Below are 23,406 nucleotides of genomic sequence, written 5' to 3' on the forward strand. Positions count from 1 at the left end.
TTAAGCATCTGCCTTCGGCTTAGGTCATGATCCCAGGGCTTCGGGCTCCCTGCTCAGCGGAAAGCCTGCTTCTCCCTCTCCCACTCCCCCTGCTTGTGTTCCCTCTCTCACTGTGTCTCTCTCTGTCATATAAATAAATAAAATCTTTAAAAAAAAAAATGCAAACTCTAAGGTTAAAATTGATGGATTTGATTACATTAAAATCAAGGATTTCTGTTTGTGAAAGATAATACATACATAGTTTAAAGTCTGGGGGCAAACTGGGAAAAAAGACATTGGCAACATCCTAAACTGTCAATATCTACAATATATAAGGAATTTCTGAGATTTCTCTTTCTAGCAAAGAGAAAAAAACAAAATTTGGCTTAAGAAAGCCAATACAAAATTGAACGAAGTTAAAAATAGGCATTTCAGAGAAGAAAAATCTTAAATGATTAGTGAGTCTATAAAGAGAAGCACAATGTTATCAGTAATCAAAGAAATGCAAATTAAAACAAAGAGATATCCTTCAATATTTATCAGGTTAGCAAAAATTAGTTAAAATAAATATTATACATATACCTTGGACTTATATGAAATAATGATAATAATGTGTCACAAACTAAGATGTATATGATTTATTTAATTCTCTGCACATGAGATTGAAAAAAAAATTATCTACTTATTTTAGCTGCCTTGAGACAACTCAATCTATACCTTGCTCCATCTTCATATGATAAGGAATGATAGATGGAGAGAAGGAGTGGAGAGAGGGAGAAGAAAGGAAGACGGGAAGTGGAAATCAGAGAGCAAGGAGAAGTAGGAGGAGGAAGGAGAGGAGGGGAGAAAAAATCACCAAGTCTTTTCTCAGACTAATGGGAATCATCTCAAAGTACTCTGGCCATGAAGCTCACAGACCAGTGTCCCAGTCTGTCTGGAGTAAAGACTACGTGACACTGTATGAAACATAAGAAAGAAAATGGATAGAAGACTGGCCAAAAGACTCACTCAATCATATTATAAAATAACCTGAGAGAAACTTCATAGAACTTTGCTATTAAGAAATACCAATAATGGACTTCTCTCATCAATCTGTCTTTGATGATACTTTTTAATTTTTTGGTTGACTTTGTGTGTATTATGTGTCTGCATATAGGTGTACTACCAAGATGGAGAAAGGGCTATTTCTTATAATACCATTAACACCCATAACAACTTCCCCCCAGAGAGATTCCTCCTTGCATATGTTTTATATGACAAAAGAAGTAAGTGTCATCAGGAATAAAAAAATAAAGTTTTTATAAATATTATTTTAATATATAAACATAGGCTATTTTTATGTATATAACTACATCATTAAATTAAGAACAGAAATCTGTGTATGTGACTATTTCTAGGTATAATCTTATCATTTTTGGTGACTGATAGAAATTAATGTTATTCACTTATATCATTACATCATTACATGAAACAAAAGATTCAAGAAGAAAAGGATAATTTTTTATAATTAATACTCCTTAAATAATAGTTTCTTTTTTCTTACTCTTAATAAGAGTAAACAGAAAAACAGAAAAACTATAAAAAATGAGAAAGAAGAGTTTTTAACTCAATATACATCTTTATTAGTCAGAGCCAGATAAAGACTCACCAGGACAGAATATATGTGTAGACATCGATAAACAGGAGAGAAATCCACCAAATCTTGGGCTCCGGGTACCTGCAAAACAAACAAGATTGTCACAAAATATTCAAACAAAGCTATGAAGAACTTTGAACTGCATTCATTTTTACTATTCAAGTGTAAAAACTAAAAGCCAGTTCTAGTTTCTAGGAGAAAAACACAGAACAAACAAACAAACCACACTCCCAGAAACCTAGTTTTGGTATTTTAGACATGGGATTAATAAACTGTGAAGATATCAGCAAGGCTGGGACACAGAACAGAAGGATAAATAACAGAAAAGAGTAACAGGTGTCACGGGCCCTGCATCTGCTTTTAGAGATATATTTTAGGCTTCAAAAAGGAAGCCTCCAAAAAGGAAGAGAAGAAGGTGGGAATGCAATTTTGACCATGTGACCGCATCTTCTTAGATTCATGGTGGTCTATATAAAAGACTAAGTTGCAGTGGTCAAAACCAAAACTTGCCACACAGGAGGAATTAAATGACCTGCCAGCCACCTTCTGAAGGGCATAAGAATTAGTATTTACATCAACATGCAATCAAAATACAGAAATATGCTAGAAAGAGAGGGGGATCATGTAAAAAGTAAGAAAATAAATGGAAAAGCCAAACCTAGAAGTAATGTCAGAAAATTATAATATGAACAAGGTAGACAGATTAAATCTAGACGTCAACAGACAAAGTAAAACAAACAACATTAGGTAAGAACTGGAGATAGCCACAGTGCTAAAACTGTTTGGTTATGTGGCCTGACAATGAGTAACTCACAATTTACTTTTGCCTCAATTTCTTCAACTGAGAAAGGAAACTATTCCCTATACTGTTGGCCTACAGGAATTAAACAAGAATACAAGGACACAAAGTAAATATTGAACAAAACAAAATAAAGCAAAAAAGAAAAGACAAAATTGCTTAAGAAATAATCAAAATAAAAGACCTAGCTGCAGTTTTTACTGTAACACTTATATTCATCAGAATATAAGCAGCAGGGCGCGTCTAATTTGGGTTGAGCTGACTCATGATGACAAGGTCGGTTTTCCTTATTCCATCAAGGATGGCTCATTTCTTTTTCAGGGGTATAGGTTTCTTCACCAAGATGTTTTTCCTAGTGAAATCTACTCATTCTACAACTCAGCAGCACAATTCCTGTCCCTCCAAAATCACCACCTCCCTACATTTACTGGTTCAAATTCATTGACTATTCTGTTCATTTGCTATATACCCATGATAGCACACACTGAATCTCTATGTTTAAGAAACTCCCAGTGCTAGATACTCTGTAAGCACTCAAAAACAAAAACAAAAGAAAAATAAAAAAAATAAAAACCTCTTATGAATCCAAAGCTTGATAGTAAGATGCTCAAGATTCTATACCATGAACCAAGCATAGATTTATTTAAAAAAAAAAAAAAAAGGCCATTAGAAAAGTTAGTGAGTATTACAAAATCACTGAGAAAAACATTTTATGGACAGATAAATACCACATAATTAAAAAAAAAAGATTAAAAAGCACGTAAAAATTGTAACCTTAAGAGTACAAAAGGACACCTATTTTCATCTTAATAACACAAAAAGAGACAATAGGTCATCATTTTAGACACTCTTATGTGAAATGACCACAACATTAAAGCATCTTTACAGTCTCCCCTGTTGGATTACAAAGTAAAGATGTGAAGGAAATTTACTTTAGCTTGCCAGAAAAACAGGGTCTACTAGTGAAAACTTCAACTAAGCAAAACACAAGCTCAAAAGATGAAAAATAGAAAAATTCATAAAATTATATTGATAGTATTTCAACTACATAAAAATTACACATACACATGAAAAAAGATAAGAAACATAAAAAAAGTTTTGATCTATACAGGAAATGAAACTTGTTTCTTTTATTTAGAATTTAATGACTATGAAGTTATTTATAACAAATATACATTTATAAAAAGTTTAAGGAAATTTAAATAAATTCAATCACAACTTTGTTCCTATGTTCTTCTTTATGCAGTTTATTTATTTTGCTTTGCTTTGACTCAGAACCATTAATTTCATTCAAAAGGAAACTGCTCGTAAGCCATTCTCAGACAGAGCCGTGGCACCTTCACATGTCAAACCCATCCTTACAGAATGAACATCCACATTAGGGGACAGTTTCCCTAAAAATCTGTGATGAATAAGCTAGTGGTAGCCCTTACTAATGGGCTACAAAGAGTGGTTTATCTGGACCAACTAAAAAATAGATATATTTAGAGAGGACAGAAAGGTTTCCCTGTCATTTCCAACAAATATTTACAACCAAACCTATTCTCTGCGAGGCTGTCTTGACATCCTCATCCTCAGCTTCAAACTGTTTAAAATGCCCTGACCTGAAGTATTGGCTTTGCTATTTCTTAGCCTCTGCAACCATAATCCAGTTAAGTCCCCCTAAGCAAAGGACTGCCTGCTTTGAAAGGAGTCCACAGAAATCTAGACAAGAAAAGAAGGAGCAAAATGGGGTTTCAGTTCACAAACTTTACCTCCACCCCTAAAATAGCCTACTATTTAGAAATCATTTTTCCTCCATGCTCCCTTCTGCGAGGAACACTAGGAGCACTGCAAGGAACCAAGAAGAGTGCTGTGAGGAGAAAGGTATGTAAAGCATGCACTGATTCATGTTGCTTTGAGCTAGATGTGTTTTCTCTGCCTCCACTAATGAAAAAGAATCACATCGACCGAAAGGCAAAAGGAGAGCAACATACACTGTACGTGAAGGAATGCCACACGTTTGGAAGGATAAGAAATGAACTTTCAAAAACGTAAATAGATGGGAGTGGGAAAGAGAACAAAAGTCAGTTTCTCCTGACTCATATAAATAGGTCTGTTTTAAGGTCCACATTTTGCTCCCCATTTAAAATGCAAAACCTCTGTCAAGGTTGTCTTCATTCTTCTTCCCCTCCTGTTTGCCCTTCTCTCCCCTCAAGTGCAAAGAATGATTCAAGCAGGTTTAGGTTTCAGCTGGCGCAGAGGGAGGGGTCCAAGGACACTTTCTTAAGCTAACAATGACAGTCTCTAATGGTTTCTGTCTCCTAACAAAAGCCAGGACTCCGTCTTTATCAGCTTCATCTAATTTTTCCTTTCCAAAGTAAATAACACAGCCCTTGCATTTTACACATGTCCAAGTTTGACAAATCATTATCGACTGGGACTATAACTGATAAGAGATAACTTTGTGGTAGGACGTTGTCATTTCCTCTCATAAGGGCTTTCTTTCTGAGATACAGAAACATGATTAAAATAGTTAAACATTTCCTCTGCCTGGCAGTCAGGAACTCAAGACATTAAGATACTGGAGTCTGTATTTTTCTAGTTCAAATAGATCTATGGAGATACCACCAGCAGCCACAAACAGTATACTCAAGATTATCCTGCTTTTTTAACTAGTTGTTTTCCTTATGAATTCACATGAAATAATTTCATCACCAAGGACAGCAGCTGCCTAATTCCCTATATAGTTTCTGAATGGAGAGCATTAGTGCTTTCTGTCAACTCAAACCTCTTTATTATCAGGAAGGAGCAAATTATACGTAAGATTTTAGATTCTGTAACTAAGAAATCTGTGCCACAGAGCATGTTATAATATTATATGTTAAGATTTAAAATAACATAAATAATAAGCTATTAAAAGAATTTAGGAGTGGCTGGACTACAACAGTCAGAGGTAGACATGATGAAGGCAATGCTTATTCTACAATTACACATTCACATACCAATTACAGATCGTGCATCACTAGATGCCAATATAATGGCTAGTCTGTCCGTTTCGATGTGCTTCTTACATTTGTAGGATACATATTAATAGCTTCCATCAAAGCTGTAGTTTTTGTTACTTATTGTCTGTAGATTTTGTTAAATAGCATTATATCCTATCAATGCATCAGCTATCATATTATGCCACTATGCAGGTGACAAAAAAAGAGTCTGAGGACAAAGGAAGCTATAAAATAAGAAAAGTAAATTTATAAACAGGATCAATGAAAGGCACCCTGAAAAAAGAGTCTTTTGAGCCTCTGCAGGCAATATATATTAGAGAAGATGTAAAGATTCAGAGTAGAAATGGAAATATTAGATGGTCAGGAAGAAAAGAAGCATAAACATTTCTTTTTTTTTTTTTTTTAAGGATTTTATTTATATGAGAGAACAAGCGGAGGGGAGAGGCAGAGGGTGAGGGAGAGGCAGAGGGTGAGGGAGAAGCAGAAGCAGGCTCCCTGCTGAGTGGGGAGCCGAACGCAGGGCTTGACCCCAGGAATCAGGGATCATGACCTGAGCCGAAGGTAGATGCCCAACCAACTGAGCCACCCAGGCGCCCCAAACATTTCTGATTTTAAAAATTCTTGTGAAACATTAGGATCTTCTTGAAATGTTTTTCTTCTTCTCTAATATATCTTAGATCAAGTCAAAGAAAGTCTCTGAAAATAGAAAGGTTAATGGGTAAGTTCCTCTCATAAAGAATAAGGAAAATGATTTTACATATTAAAGAAAAAAGGAGATTTTGGTTTTATTTTTTTTTTTAAAGGTTCTATCTATTTGACAGAGAGAAAGACAGCCAGAGAGGGAACACAAGCAGGGGGAGTGGGAGAGGGAGAAGCAGGCTTCCCGCAGAGCAGGGAGCCCGATGCAGGGCTCGATCTCAGGACCCTGGGATCATGACCTGAGCCAAAGGCAGACGCTTAATGACTGAGCCATCCAGGAGCCCCAGGAGATTTTGGTTTTAAAATAAATAATGACATTCAAGCTTTAACAGATACATCTATTTAACATTTTTATAACACCTTCCTCCCCCCCCCCCCAACAAAGGAGGTGAAAGTTAGTAGCTATTTCTACTATCTTAATTAAGACTCACTAATGAAGGGAGGCAGGAAAAAAAAGTATCTGCAGGTAACAACCAGATAGATCTACCTGCTTTACTAGTAGGTAAGCATATCATTAGGAAAAGGAAATAGAGTACAAGAAAAGACTACTTGCCTCCTTCCTCTCAAGAATATTTACCTATCCTGCTGATAAAGACAGTATATGAAAGAAAGAAATGCATTAGTGTGCTCTAGTCTTGTTGTTCACAGCTGTCCCAGGAGACACACACACACACACACACACACACACACACACAACACAGGCCACTTATTTTTCTCTTATGAAACCTTTCAAAGTAGGTGGATCATCCAAAAAGAGTATGATAAAAATTTGCAAGGAATTTAGATATGTTTCTCACTAATCATTTGAGTCATTCTTCTTGAAAATACTTTTGATTACCACTTTACACAAAACAGTTCCTTGGTATTAGTAAATGAAAGCAGGGACTTGGTGTCCATTTCTGAGCATTAGTTGGATCTCAAGTCATTAAAATGTACCAGGCATCTTTCTGAAGAGAGAAAACAACAAATGATTAGCTGAAAGAGCATTACCTTTGCACTCAAAGATCAATTTTGACTGCCCATATTATGTCTGGAAGCCAGGAAATACCTGGCAAACATTTTTCACCAGTGTGTTTTTCTGTACTACTTTGCTTCCAAACTTCAGAGAAAAGAAAGGTAGAATTCATTTGGACATAATCTTCCACAGAGCTGGACTAAACACCATGGATGCATCAACAAACTAGAAGGCCTAGGATTCTAAGTGACTAGAATTAGCAAAAGTACAAGAGAATTTTCTAAACCTCTGAACATGTAAGAATACCCTGAACAGAGCCCTATCCTAAAAACTGCAGGATTTGACTGTAGAGCTTCTCACAAGTTACTAGGATTCTTCCTGAGAAATCCCTAGACAAATTACCACTTAATTTTACTCAAGTGTTTGCACTAAACAGAAGAAAATCAGGAAAAATCACCATTCTTCCTTTACCAAAACACTGCAAAAAACCTTGTGGCCAAAATCAAAAGATACTCCCTCAAGAATTCTCTGCTTCAAGCTGAACACAGGGGCAGTAAAAATTCAAATCCTAGTAATATATACAGTTGCTAAGCACCCTGCCAGTACTTGGTATGGTCAGTATTGTTTTAAGCTAATTCTAATAGCTGTGTAGCCGAAACTGTATTTTAATAAGAAAATATTGGAAATTGTTAAATACCCACATGTAGGAGATTGGCTCAATAAACTGTGCTACATTCAAATAATGGAGTACTATTTAGCAATAAAAATAGAACGAGAAAGATTTCTATAACTAATATGGAGCCATTTTCAGGATATATTTTCAAGTGGAAAAACAAGGTACAAAAATACCTTATATTGTATGTTATTATATTATTAATAGTCATGTTGTGTAAGGTATGAGGAAGGGTACTTGTATACACACACACACATTCATGATACTGATTACTTACGAAGAGTGGGTAGGAGCAGGGTGGAAGGGATAAAGAGGATAATGGGATATCACTGAATATATCTTCTTATATAATTTTGGTTTTTGAAACATATTTATATTTTACATGCTCAAAAAATTAAATTAATAAGGTTGGGGAACTCTAAAAAATATACAAAAGAAACAAATGAACCCAATTATATATCAACTTGGTAACAATCACACAGAAGAAAAAGTAGCAAAAACTTTTGAACAAAATACTCTGAACTTTAGCCCCAGTGGGATATATTCTAGGATAAAAAGAATTGCAAAGAAATGTTGAACCTCGTAAGCTTATTGCTTTTAGTGACATTTACATAGCAATTCTGAAACTATTTTGTGTTATATGAGTAGGCAAATTATTAAATATATTAATTCTCTGGGAACCAGAATTCTCAGAGGTACAAATATGGAATAGAAGAAGACCTATGATATTCGGGTGAAATTTAGAAGCATCAGCTTTACCTCAAGATTTCTAAAACTCTCCATGTGTTAGTGCAGTGTGTGTATTTCTTAGCTCTGTCCACAGAAGGAGTGTACCTAATGCCCACATCTCAGTTTCTATATACAATTCTCCAATAAAAGGGACAAGAGCTCTTTGATGAAATATCTCATTCCAGGGCTAGAGCTGAACTTGGAGTGAACCAAGAACATCCTGTGCCAGAAAAAAAAAAGGAAGTGCTCAAAAATTGATGGAAACGTGTCAAAGGATAATGAATAAGACTCCCACTGGCCAAATCTGGAACAATTAGAGAATCAAAATGAAAGACAAGAACGGAATGTAACTCATTTTATATAAAATAAAAATTCATGTACCAATACTAACACTAAAAATAAAAGGAAAGGGACAAAAGGAAAGTTCTTTATAGAAGAATGCCAGCTAATCAATGTGAAAGAAATGATAAAAATAGAAAAGTCACTGTTTTATAATCGACATAGTAATACATGATTCAGGAACAAATCATCAATGAATTCTAAATCACCAAATCAGAAAAACTGCTAGGGAACAAGACAGTCAGTCTCAAGATCTAAAAGTACCACACCACAGATGACTTATTAATTTAAAAAGGAGAAGGGTACCTTTACAGGGCAGAGTAGACACCACCTTAACCAACCGTGTGCTTCCTGATATGATGCACTAAAAAGGACATAATATTACTTTTATAATAATCAAAAATGATTAACCTGAACCTAATCATGAGGATTACCAGATGTACCTAAATAGAGGGATATTAAAGGAAAATAAACAAACATAAAAATTAAATGCAATGGATGATACTTGTCTCGATGTGGCTACAGGAAAAAGTGAAAAAAATCAAAAACATTACTGGGACAACTGGGGAAATTTGTACATGGGTTATACGTTAAGTGGTAGTATTATATCAATGTTAAAATTTCTGAGTGTGATCACTGCACTGTAGTTATGTAGAAGAATGTCAGTCTTGGCAAACCATAGATTATTGTATTGAGATTTCAAATATGATAAATGAAGTATGCAACTTTCTTTCAATTGGCTCAGCTTGGTAGGGAGAAGAAGAGGACTGATGAAATCAATTCTCTCAAAATCAAATTTTTAAGATTGAAGGTGCCAAATTTTAATAAGTGGACTATTTAAGTGAAGATACACGGATGTTATTTTAACACTCTTGTAACTTTTCTGATGATCTAAAATTCTTCAAAAAAAAAAAATTCTTACAAAGAAGGTGTTACTCTAGAGGTGGGGTTTGGGCAAGATAGGCGAAAGGGGTCAAAAGTTACAAATTTCCAATCATAGGGCGCCTGGGTGGCTCAGTTGGTTAAGCGACTGCCTTTGGCTCAGGTCATGATCCTGGAGTCCCGGGATCGAGTCCCACATCAGGCTCCCTGCTCAGCAGGGAGTCTGCTTCTCCCTCTGACCCTCCTCCCTCTCATGCTCTCTGTCTCTCATTCTCTCTCTCACAAATAAATAAAAATCTTAAAAAAAAAAAAAAAACAAATTTCCAATCATAAAATTAAGAAGTCATAGAGATGTAGTGTACAGCATGGTAACTATAGTTAGTAATACTGCATTGTATATTTTAAAGTTTCTAAGAAGATTAAAAGTTCTCCTCACAAGAAAACAAAATCCTGTAACTATGTATTGATGGATGTTAACCAGACTATTATGGTGATCATTTTGCAATATATACAAATATTGAATCATTATGCTGTACCCCTGAAATTAATATAATGTTATATATCAATTATACCTCAATTTAAAATAAAGAATGGATGGATGGATGGATGGATGGATGGATGGATGGATGGATGAGTGATGGGTATTCAGAAGAGGTCACATTGAGCTAGTCCTCAGGGAAAAGTAGAATTCAGTATTTTAGACAAGGATGAGAGAAAAAGGAGTATATTCCCTAATTAGTTATTAGCAACTTAGCACAGAGTGAAGGGGGTGGTTGAAATAAGAAATTTGTAAAAAAGGAGAAATTCTAGAAGACCTGAAAAGTCAGGTAGATATTTATAATTGAAGTAAATAATTTCAAAATGACAAGAACTTTTACTATCAGTACAATGAAAAAATTTTAAAGATATTAAATCAATGTGAGGCATAATATAGCCTTGTCACCAGACAGACCTAGAAGATAAAAGAATTAAGAAAACCAGCGGGGCGCCTGAGTGGCTCAGTTGTTAAGCATCTGCCTTCGGCTCAGGTCGTGATCCCAGGGTCCTGGGATCAAGCCCCGCATCAGGCTCCCTGCTCTCGCTATCTCTCTCTCTGTCAAATAAATAAATAAAATCTAAAAAAAAAAATCTGAGATGCAATAATAGTTTTTGGGACGCCTGGGTGGCTCAGTCGGTTAAGCGTCTGCCTTTGGCTCAGGTCATGATGCCAGGATCCTGGGATCAAGTCCCACATCGGGCTCCTTGCCGCTCCCCCTGCTTGTGCTCTCTCTCTCGCTCTGACAAATAAATAAAATCTTAAAAAAAAAAAGAATTAAGAAAACCAAAAGAGAATGTCTAAAGTATGCCATAGTTTTCATTCAACTTTCTAAATTGCTTTTATTGCTTTTAAGTATGGGTATTTACTCTTCATTTAACTATATATATTCTTTTTTTTTACTTTTTTTTTTTTTAAAGATTTCATCTATTCATTTGACAGAGAGAGAGACACAGCGAAAGAGGGAACACAAGCAGGGGGAGTGGGAGAGGGAGAAGCAGGCTTCCCACAGAGCAGGGAGCCCGACGCGGGGCTCGATCCCAGGACCCCGGGACCATGACCTGAGCCGAAGGCAGATGCTTAACGACTGAGCCACCCAGGCGCCCCGACTATATATATTCTTAATAGACCAGTTTTCATTAAGAACTGAAGAAAAGGGTGTCTGGATGGCTTGGTCAGTTAAGCACCCGACTCTTGATCTCAGCTCAGATCTTGATCTCAGGGTCATGAGTTCAAGCCCCACACTGGGCTCCACATACATACACACATACATACATACATAACTAAACAAAATGTACTCTGTTGGGGCGCCTGGGTGGCCCAGTTAGTTGAGTGTCCGACTCTTGGTTTCAGCTCAGGCCGAGATCTCAGGATCATGAGGTTGAGCACCACACCGGGCTTCACACTCAGCATGGAGTCTGCCTGGGTTTCTCTCTCCCTCTCCCTCTGCCCTTCCTCCCCCGCACACACACTCTCTCCCTCTCTCAAATAAATAAAACTTAAAAAAAAAAAAAAAAAGAACTGAAGTGAAAAACCACTGTGGGTACTGGGAATAAGTGAATCAGGCCACCTTTTCAAATTGTATTCTCTTAACAGACACACTTTGTATGTGAAATAACTAGAACTATTACTCATTTTTACAAAGAACTCTGTTCTTATCATTTTTTTTCCAAACATGTGGCCCTGTCAGTCTATCTTCCAGTTCACCATTTTTAAATACAGATCCAGTATAAGTAATAATATATTTCTCTCAATAGCTCAAAGGTGATAATACATGGCAATATCCAATGTGCAGACACAACAGAGATTGTAGCTTAGTGAAAAAAAACATACCCTGGTGGCAACCTTGCTGCTCGAGGTGATTCTATTCCTACCATACTTAGGAAGAGCCTAAGTTGGAAATACAGATTTTTATGTGAATTCAACTACTTAAAAGTCGGCAAATAATTAAAAAACTTTTAAGCACTATGCAAGCCAACAGCCATTTTGCAAGCTATTTCTGGCCCATGGGCTGCCAATATGCAACCTCTGATTTTAACTCTAAAGTACTAATGACATCTTTTATTTCACTTTAACTTACTGAGAAAAAAACCCTCATTTTGTTACCTTGCTGTCATTTGAAAGTGTTGCAATAAGCAATTTGAAATTTGGGTCAAACATCACAATAACCACAATTTTTCACAAGCAATTTAGTTTTAATTAAGTATTGTCACTATTTTATAGGTGAGGAAAGAGAGGCTCAGAGAAGTTACATGACTTGCTCCAATAACACAAAGCTGACAGAACTTGTACATTCTAAATACAAATCTTGTGTTCTTTCCAATCACCCGGTGTTATGGACCGAGTTGTGTCTCCCCCAAAGTTCGTATGTTGAAGCCCTAACCCCAGTACAGTGTGACTGTATTTGGAAATATGGCCTTTCAGGAGGTAATTAAGGTTAAATGAAGTCACAAAGGTAGAGCTCTGTGAAAATAGGATTGGTGTCCTTATAAAAAAAGGAACACACACCAGAGGCATACGATCACAGAGAAAAGGCTGTGTGAGGACACAGCAAGAAGACACCTAAGGAGGAAATCAACCCTGATGGCACCTTGATCTTGGTACTTCCAGCCTCCAGACTGTGAGAAAATAAATTTCTGTTGCTTAAGCCAGGCAACCTATGGTATTTTGTTATGGCATCCCTCGCAAACAAATAATCTTATCTCAAAATTAGTACAGTACCACAATCATAAAGACATCTCAGAAAGCATTATATATTATATGATACTTGTATTTAAATTAGCAATTCCATCCCGTTAACTCTGTATTTCAAAAAGGACACCAAAATCTTGAGAACTAAACCTGACATGGATCATTTGGTCAACATTTATTTGACCCACACTATATAAAGAGTTGTATGGATAAAACAGTGACTACTGCCCTTTCACAGTATAAACAATTAAAAGAGATACAAACTAGAATAAGAGATGTGCCAGAAATATGGCACCAAGGAAGTGTTCTAAGAATGTAGAAGCTTTGAAATAATCTAGAAACAAAAAAAGAAATCATAGGCCCTGCTTCTTTAAACTATTTCTTACCCAGCACTGCTTTTTTTTAAGCAGACTATTTGTTTACAGTAGATAATGTTCCATGAGTCCATGCAAATATGTTATCAAAAACTATATCAACTTATGTATCACCTTTATTCCCCAAAGAAGGACATAGTCATAATGCCATAATTGTATATACTAATAGTATTGTGTGTACCAAGCACTGTGATGAGAGCATTATATATACTATTTCAGTCAATCTTTACAACTTTGCCCTCAGAAGGCATTACTGTCCCCCTTCTCACAAATAACATATCACCTAAAGTGTCCTTTGTATTTATCTTCAAATATCTCAAAAATTATACACCTGGGGCGCCTGGGTGGCTCAGCTGGTTAAGTGACCAACTCATGATTTCGGCTCAGGTCATGATCTCAGGGTCGTGAGATCAAGCCCCGTGTTGGGCTCCGTGCTCAGCGGGGAATCTGCTTGAGATCCTCTCTTTCCCTCTGCCCCTCCCCGGCTCAAACTCTCATGTATGAGCTGTCTCTCTAAAATAAATAAATAAATCTTTAAAGGAAAAAGACAGTCCTAATGAATCTAACACAAGTACATTCTCAATCTAAAAAGTTCACCACTTCTAAAACAAAATTGTAAAGTCCTATCTAGATATTTAGAGAAGAGCAATAACATCCACATATTCCTCAGGATGATATAGAGATTGAGTAGACTCCCCAAATCATACATATTTCCTTTGAAAATTAATTGAATTAAGTTGTTAGTCAAAAATGATCAAATGTCAGCAGTTTATATAGTTCAACTTTAACATATGACCAGCAAAAACAAAACACCTTACTTTAATTAAGGTGACTCTTTCATTAGCTTAGACAAAAATCAAGTACAAATAGAGAATTTTACAGAGGAATACTTTTCCTACAACACTTCTCAGCAATCGAGAGACTGACTCTGTCAGTTGGTTCTCCATGTGAGCTGGTTTTTTCATCCAAGATGACTTCATCTTCAGTTCCCAGCCAATTTCGTTTTTCTATGTCTGACACAAACTTTTATTTTAGTTCAACAATATATGAAATACCTGCTTACTATGTTCTAAGCCATTTTCTAGGTGTTTGGGTTTTCTTACCCATCTCATTCTGTGGTCTCCCATTAAGTACCATCACGCTGAAGACATAGTTAATAGCCTACAAATGTCACTAGACTCAAAGAATGTACTAAGTATCACTTTCATTAAAAGTACAGGAAAAAGAAAAAGTCCTCACTTCAGTGAATAAGAAAATATCTAAACTTAAGTATATTAAATCAGAATCATAAAATTTCGTAAAAAATAATGCTGGCACTCTATTATAAGCAACAAATTTTAGAAAGCAAAAAAAATGTAACTTTCTCTTCAAGTACTGCATTCGTTGTTGGAAAATTTTAAGTCATATTAATGAAAAATCAGTAAGAGACCCAAACAGTCAAGGTTTTGTTTTCTTTATTTGCTAAAAATGCTACCTTGAGGTCCCCTCTATCCTTGCAACTCCAAGTGTGCTCTGCGAACAGAAGCACCATCCTCACCTGGAAGCCTATTAAAAATGCAGATTCTCAGACTTCACACCCAACCTGCAGAATCCGAATCTTCATTTTATTAAGATTTGAAAGTAATTCCTATGCACATTAAAATTTCAGAAGCACTTAACCTACAACTTGGGTTCTTAACATGGCTCCTAAAGGCAACATGAGTTTCAGGAATCCCCTGAAATTTCATGGAGAACTTTTTGTGAGTGAATATATGCATTTTTCACTGGGAAAAGACTCCATATATTTTTTTATCAAACTCTCAAAGGAATATATGACCCCAAATAGATTAAGAATCACTGCTCTACAGGATTCTGTGCCACAGTTTAGAAGTCAAAATATTTCAAAAACTATTTATGCTGCTCTCAATGAGGTCTGTTGAAGAATGACAAGAATGAAGGTCAGAACGTCACAGTGGGTCACGAAAGACCTTATCTGAAGAATTTATTCACACCATGCAAGAACTATGCCAAGAAACCAGTTTGGAGACATCTAAATAAATAATTCTCTACATGAGGTTTGAGATTAAGAATGTGCACTTGAAGAAGATTCAAACTGAGAAGTAAATAAATAGAAGGTAGGATTTTTTTTTTTAAGATAGGATGCCATTAGATGACAGTGAAGTGCTGAATTCTTGTTGTAAGAGCTCAATCAGCAAATTTCTAACAGGATTCTGTTTGATTTGGGATATATGACCATTTTAAAATGCTCACTTCCAAGTACATTCTTATAATACTTTGTTTATGAGAAACCCTCAACATATTTCACTAGTCCCACTTTCTTTATCTTCTCTAGGCCTCAGAAGACAAAACAAAGAAGAAATAGAGCACAAAAATTAAAAAAAGGATTTGCCCAGGATCTTCAGTGAGTTTATGATAAAGAAGGTTCTGCTATATATGATAACAATGTATATATTTCATTTTTTCATCTTATCATCTAACCATCTCTTCGGGGTGTGTATTATCCAGGCCACAGACTATGTCTAACTTCTGTTTCCTTAGGTCACAGTGCCTAATAGAATTTAATTTTCTTAACAGACACCCAAAATGTAAATAAAAGGCGTTAACTGGTCTTTCCTGATTCTGATGCTTGATTGTACTACTACTATAAGTTGTCATCAGTGATGGGCCTAATACCTGACAGTCTGGCCTCCAGGGTGGATCCATATCCTACCATACCAGTCATTTCAGGCAAGAAGAGAGAAGGCTAGAAAATACTCAGGAGGATCAGGTCTTCTCTGCCCCTTTCTATCTCTATAGATATCAGGCAAAGGCCTGGTTCTTGTCTTAACTCCATTTCTTATCCAGGTACAACAGGGATTTTGATGAAACTTTCACACATTGTTAACTATTAATGTACCTCATTTATGTAATAAACATATCCTGATGAAAAATATGATGGTAGTGATACGTAACAGAAGTCGGCAAAAAAGAGTAACAACAGAACAGAAACTATCATTTGCGGACCACCTTCTACGGAGCAGGCACTTGTGTAGTCCTGTGGGGTAGAGGCTACTGTCTTTACTTGACAGATGAAGACTTAAGTCCCAACAGATTAAACAATTACCTAAGACTCCCAAGTGAGACCATGACAAGTTTGGGGGTATAGTTTTTGGGTGGGAGGGGAGTAGGACAGAACAAGGATGGGGAAGACAGTGAACCCAATTTCATCTGGAGAAACAAAACAACGAAAAGGAGCCAAACACTTAAAGGCAAACAGGTGACAGAGCACAGGCATAAATGGTTCCTCACACAGGTCAGTGGACATTTAAAGAGTAAATGATATGAGTACTAATGATAATTTTAAAAAAGAAAACAGAACAAAATGGCAAAGGCAGGATCTGAATGCAAGGACTCCCAAGTTCATGCTCCTAACCACTACGTTCCCAAAGAAACTGATCCAGCTTATCTAAATGGTAAGTATTTAGAAAAACATTTTAACAAGAAATCTCAAGTGTCACAGTAGTTTTATTTTTAAAAACACATTAAATATACTTTCAGCAAGTCAGGATATAAATATAGGTCCTCGTTAAGCAACTTAATCTTACTCTTTACCTGAAAGGACAGAAGTAATGTAAGAGGTTATGGATGTCCCAAAATTCCCAGATTCTCTATAATCACTCATATATTTATTTCCTCCAGAAATGCATTCTCAATTTTCCAGAGCCTTTTTATATTTTCAACCTAAGACCCTTTTATTTGCACCCCACTGTTTAAAGTAACATCTTTTGTCTCAAGTAACGATGTTCCAGTTCAGAGGAGATCACCTAGATCTTTCTCTCAGTCAGATAAACTCTACTCTTTCTTAATGTAGTACCCAGGCGGTATATAATCAAAAACCTTAGAACTTTAAAAAAAAATGGATGAGTCTATTCAAAATCTAAACAATTAGAATCTAAGATATCATGATGCATCTTCAGTTTCCTTATATCGAGGCCCATTTGTATTTAAAATGATATTTAATACCTGGAAGATTACACATGGACAAACTTTTCATCACATCTCAAAAATTAAACCTAACACTAGTCTCATTTCCCCAGTTCAAATGTTCGTTACCTCTTCATCATCTTCCTCATCTTCAACATCCAGAATTCCTGAATCCTGTTCAGACTTGGGGCTAGTGCTTTCTATCTCTGTATCAAAAATTGTGTATGCATCTTTTTTAGATTTTCTCTTGCTACCTATTCTGGGTTGTTGCAAGACGATGTTATCCAGGTTTCTTTGTTGTTGAGCCTAGGATAGAAACACATACACACACATTGAAAAAGAAGAAGAAGAAAGAAAAGAAACAACTTAATTCAGCATTCGAAGAACTTCTAATTTTGAACAAGTTGGTATCTTAAAGAAAATACAATAGAGTGCCTTAAGACATAGTTTTAGCCCCAGAAATAATACCAAACACATTAATACATATATTTTTAACCCTGAAGTTACCCATCTTGATTCATTTTCCCAGAAAAAAAAAAAGATAACCAGTCAATATTATCAGAAGACTTTCCAAATATACCCACTACATCACCACAGAAATGAAACCTATCCTTCTTCACCTAAGTAGCCAAGAGATTAGTGCAAATGACTAAATATGCATCTCCTATGAGATACATGCCATGCTGGGATCATTGTGGTTGGGGGAAGAAGGACAAGAGCTTTTCAGCTTAGAAGACTCTAAGAACAGTTCTGTGGTTGTAAGAGACCAACCGAATGTAATCAGGGGAATGAAACATCTTAATAATTTGAACTAACTAATCCTTCAGAATTACATGACCTTAATCTGTGGAAAACAGAGTTTTAAAGGGTTTCTTCTTCTGAACTTTATAAAAAGGAAATGTAATCCCCTCAGCTTAACAAAACAGATTCAGATGGTGTGGTTTCCATCCATACAAGGAGGTGGAAAGTGTGACTATGTGGAGTCAACAACATAAGTATTAAACCACACAGTTTTAGAGCTGGAAGTGACCTCAGTTACGACTCAGGAAACTGAGGCTCTAAGACAAAGGATTTGTTTGAGGTCAGAAGGTCAGTTAGTGGTAAATCAGAAGCTCAACATGTGATCTCCTCAATTCCAGAGGAGAAATCTTCCTACTTCATCAACAGTTCCTCAAAGCATGACAAAATATATCCCCCACTAAAGGTTCTGTTGTCAAATACATGGGAAGCACTGTCGTCACGGAGCCTTCTTGTAGGTACAAAAAGCACACTAACAGAATAAAAACTGAGAGAAATCCTTTCTAAGGAAATTTCTTTAATTTGGTTTAACCCAGCATGTTCCAAAATATTTCGCAATGGAACTTCCAGGTTTTTTTAAATAATACTCAGTGTCATCCTAAGACACAAAGCTTTAGAAGGATAGCCTCTCAAAATATATGTTTCTTAATCAACATATGACGTTTCTCCTTGGTGACAGGCAGAAATTAGTTCTGGAGAAAATCAGAGTCTCCAAATATTCTGAATGAGATTAAGAAATTCAAGATAAATATTAAGTATGTTAATCCAGGCACTGGTTAAATGAGACAATTATAATAGGACAGAAAAAAACTTGAACTATGGGAGCTAGTTTCTGCCAAGTAAATGAAAAGAATCAATATTCCAGAGATCTGGATCAATGGACAAGCTTGTTTCCATGAATAATACTGGCTGCTATTCTGGTTTGACTTACATAAAATATACCTGGCTTCAGTAACAAACTGAGAAAGAGAGGGTACCCAAAAACATTTATGTCTGTACATAAAACATACCTATCCTCCAAGCATTTTAGAACCTAAATGAGATAGAACAGTCTTTCTGTTCCTCCCAAAAGTAGTAAGTTCTTTTCCACTTCCAAGTAAACACACAAAAAGGGATTAAGGACTCTGGGGAGGCACAAAGGAAAGGAGAACTTCCTAGAGCTTTCATATTTAAAAAAGCAAGCCCTGGAGTAGAGTGATCACTTGTCTTTGTACAGCAAAACCAAAAGCTTTTCATAAGATGGTCTTATTCCATTCAATCCCAAGTCATTTATTTTTCTTCACAATCGGTAAAACACTACCAGTATATCAAAAGCAACAAGAGGAGCCACACTTAAGTACTGTCATTTAAACTTGAAATGATACAAATCTGAAAGTATCCTATGGAAGTAATTTTAGATCTTCTATGATTTGTTCTTTTTAGGTGGTGTCTGGTTTTCCCATCAACATAAAGGAAGGCAGTTTGGGCCAAACAGGCAAATAAAGGTAGCAAACCCGATAGCTAGAAATCAAAACACTGCAAGGTGTATTCCAAGGCTCTATCAGTACTTGGGGTCTCTCAGAACGATCAAGGCTTCAGTCCATAAAAGAGCAGTCAGGGCAGATCTGTGAGAACAATGAGGAGGACTTGAATTAAGGTAGCAGCAGTCAGATAACTGGCAGAAGCAATAGAATTTACTGATTTCAATGTAGTACCTAGAAGAGGGGAAGCGGCCAAGTTAGAAACACTGAATCTCAGGTAGAACAATGAAATACAAGATATTACCCATTCTGGATGCAAATGAAAACTACCATCTATTCGAACTGTATGTTATGGGATTGGCAGGAAGTGAGAAAGAGTAAATGTTGATACAAATATATACATGCATGTAATATATGCTAAAATTAAAATGTAACACTAAAGTCCACGAAAAACAACAACAATAAAAGCCCTTCAGAGCTCTGTTCTAACATGCTAAACTATCTCACCAGGACCATTTATTCTGTCCCTCCAGAGACAACCTTTATAGCCTTGAACCAAAGCAGAGATCTGATCTCTGCCACCTATGCTGGAGTTGGGGCAGGAGGATACCAAGCAGACAGACCTTAGAAAGCATTTAGGTGTTTTCTTTTTCTTAATTGTTCTCTTTGTGATTAATTTTTACACATTTAATGACCTGTTCCTCAAGATTCCCTCATACATATTCTTCTCTGATTTCCTAGTATAGAGAAATTAAGCAAGATTTCTCCCTCAAGACTTCTTCTCTTCCCACTCTGTCCACTCTCCCAAGACCCAGTAGCACGTTGCCTCTACTCCTTGTGAGTTCTACTGCCACTTCACTTCCCACCAACCTAAAAAGGAACTCATCACCTTCTCATTAGAATTCCCCTGCATATTACGGTCAGGTTCTTCTTTTTTTTTTTTTTTTTAAAGATTTTATTTATTTATTTGAGAGAAAGAGAATGAGAGACAGAGAGCACGAGAGGGAAGAGGGCAGAGGGAGAAGCAGACCCCCCGCTGAGCGGGGAGCCCGATGCGGGACTCGATCCCGGGACTCCAGGATCATGACCTGAGCCGAAGGCAGTCGCTTAACCAACTGAGCCACCCAGGCGCCCCCTTTTTTTTTTTTTTTAAAGATTTTATTTATTTATTTGAGAGAAAGAGAATGAGAGACAGAGAGCACGAGAGGGAAGAGGGCAGAGGGAGAACGGTCAGGTTCTTCTTAAACCACATTATTCATCGCACAAATTGAACATGAGGGAAACTAGGAGAAAAAAAATTAAGCAAAGACAAATCCCAACTCCATCCCAACTTCCCTTGAGACTCCACCATAATGGAAGCTAAACCTAATTTTCCAATGTACTTATTTTGTACTCGCCAACATGAATCTTCCACTTGGATCAAACTCTACCACATAATATACTAGAAATAGCATGCCATTTCTCTACCGGATGACCCCTCCCTGCCTGCACCCAGCCTGCCCTCTGAATCCCAACTAGAACTCTTCTTCCTTTAGGAAGCCTCCTCTCTCTGTGCCAATTCACGGTGCATCCTCTCCGTATCCCTGCTTTCAGTCAAATGCGTACTGAATGTCTATTGGCCCCAGGTATTGTGCTGCATACCGGGCCTACAGAGAATAAGACGGAGTCTATGACTCACGAACCTCAGGTCATATTGCTACAGGACGCATAGACCAGCAAGTAAGTGGCTGAAATTCAGTGCAATTAGCATAATAAACAGAAATATAGGTGTAATAATTGGACATAGGAGAAAGTAATCATATCTGCTTAGAGGGGATTCCAAATAGGCTTCACAGAGGAAGGGGTAGCAAACTGTGCTTTTAAAAGATAAATATGATTTTTCCAAAGGCAGATAGGTAAAAGAAGAAGGAAACAGCTTGAGAAAAGATCACCATGTATGAAATAACATTATCCACCCAAGGAATAAGTAATCTAGTATAAACGCACAGGTGATAAAGAATTACCAAGAGATAAAGAAGCCATACAAAGCAGTCTCAAGTTCTCTAGTAGGCAAGGGAGAAACAATGAAAGAATGTAAGCAGGGGAAGAACAGGATCAGCTTTACAATTCAGGCAAATTCTCCAGGAGCAGAGGAAAGGTCAACTGGGAGAAGGTAAGGACTAGAAACAGAAAAACCAATATAGATCACTGTAACAGTCCAAATAACAATGAGGAGGACTTGAATTAAGGTAGCAGCAGTCAGATAACTGGCAGAAGCAATAGAATTTACTGATTTCAATGTAGTACCTAGAAGAGGGGAAGGGAATAAGAATAACCCCAAGTGTTCTGGTCCTGACGACTAGATGGTGGGGTCATTCCAAACAGAAGAACCACGGAAATAATAAGTTGAAGGAAGAGAGAAAAGGGGTCCTGTAAACCTGTCAGGTAGCTAGGTTAAAAAAAAAAAAAAATCGCAGTACAGCACTTCAGTAGGTAACTCTTCTGTTTGAGGCTAGGAAACACATTTTACCAGTCTTAGAATCCCCCAAACCCAGACACAGTGACACATACATAGTAAATTTAGATAAATGTTTACTATATAAAGGCAGTGGACAACAAAAGAAATATATGGAAGAATGGGATCTGGTGTAATAAAAGAGACGATCTGGATGTTCTCCTACCTACTAAAAGAGAGGGAACAAAACAGAAAAAAATAAAGAGAGGGGGACACTCATAAGAATTATCTAATCTGGACTATTAACCTAATATGTCTACATATGCTAATAAATAAAGTTTTATTGTGAAATACAACTTCCAAGGCTACCTAGCAGTAAGACTCAGTTAAAATTCCGTGACTCAAATGGCAAAGGCCCCGGTCTTTATCAACCCAACACTGACCTCTAGTGGATTAAAGAAATACATACAAGTGCCTTCAGAATCAGAAACCAGTTGAAGAAAGGTCTAGGCTTATAGGTTTGGAGGTCTGATAGGATTACATCAACTTCAATTATAGGGTGCTATATATGCCAGGGGGAAAAAAACCTTCTTGGAGTAAGATAAGTCTTTAAATCTAAGCACTGCAACTTAGTAATTCTACAACTTTGGGTAAATTCTTTCCTTCTGTGTAACATCCTTGTCTATTAAAAACAAAACAAAAACAAGGTTACCTCAGAGCTGTCACAAAGGTTAATAATATTATGTAAAGCACCTTGAATTAAAAGATAAATCAAACAAAAAACCACTAAGAATTTTAAGTTCTACCTGTCTTCCCTCTGAAAATGAAACAGGAACCTTGTTTTACTGTCTGCAATAGAAGCATGTGAGCTAGCCATAGTAAGATGCATAATCATTAACGGCATCTAATACTGCTCCACACTGCCACTCAATTTTGTCTCTGTACTACATTTCAAGTCTGAGATATCTGTACCGGACACCTCTCGTGCTCCACTTCGGATCTTCTCAGTCTCAGCTTATTCCAGCTAGAGCTCAGCAACCTGTTGTGAGCAGCCTTGGGAAGTGTCACACAGTAGAACCTAAAACCAGCCCTCACACTTATACCACACCTCTAGGTTCCTGCCCTGGGGCTTTGGACACCACAAGAACTATGTAGCATTCATGATTCTCAGCACAGAAGTGAGATCGCCCTTGACCCAAGAGCTGACTGATAAATGCTTCTGTCCCCCTCACTGTCATCAGTTCCATATGGCTTCTCAGAAGGCCCCATGGATTAAGAAACCAGACGGCCCTATAATTGTACCATTGTAGGGACTCTACCAACTTTCCTCCTGACCCCTACTCCAACAGATCATGTACTGGAATAAACTACTCAAATACAACTTCCCAGGTTCCCTCAGGGAAACCAAAGCTAAAATAACATCCCGTATCACAATAAAGTGAAGTAGGACTATAAGCCCCTGTTTTATGTCTG

General features: G+C 36.8%; 1 protein-coding gene across 1 annotated transcript in view; it reads right to left on the reverse strand.

Annotated features, from left to right (window-relative positions):
- EXOC6B (exocyst complex component 6B) overlaps nucleotides 1-23,406 on the reverse strand; it is a 557,753-nt gene that overhangs the window by 310,036 nt on the left and 224,311 nt on the right. Inside the window, exons 7-8 of the mRNA XM_081797284.1 lie at nucleotides 17,371-17,547; nucleotides 1,628-1,696 (exon numbers count right to left, since the gene is read on the reverse strand). Coding sequence (XP_081653410.1) covers nucleotides 1,628-1,696; nucleotides 17,371-17,547 — 246 coding nt within the window. The remainder of the gene's footprint in view (nucleotides 1-1,627; nucleotides 1,697-17,370; nucleotides 17,548-23,406) is intronic.

The sequence above is a fragment of the Leptonychotes weddellii genome, chromosome 10, assembly GCF_054177405.1.
Source record: "Leptonychotes weddellii isolate Sample4059 chromosome 10, ASM5417740v2, whole genome shotgun sequence".
NCBI classification, from domain to species: domain Eukaryota; kingdom Metazoa; phylum Chordata; class Mammalia; order Carnivora; family Phocidae; genus Leptonychotes; species Leptonychotes weddellii.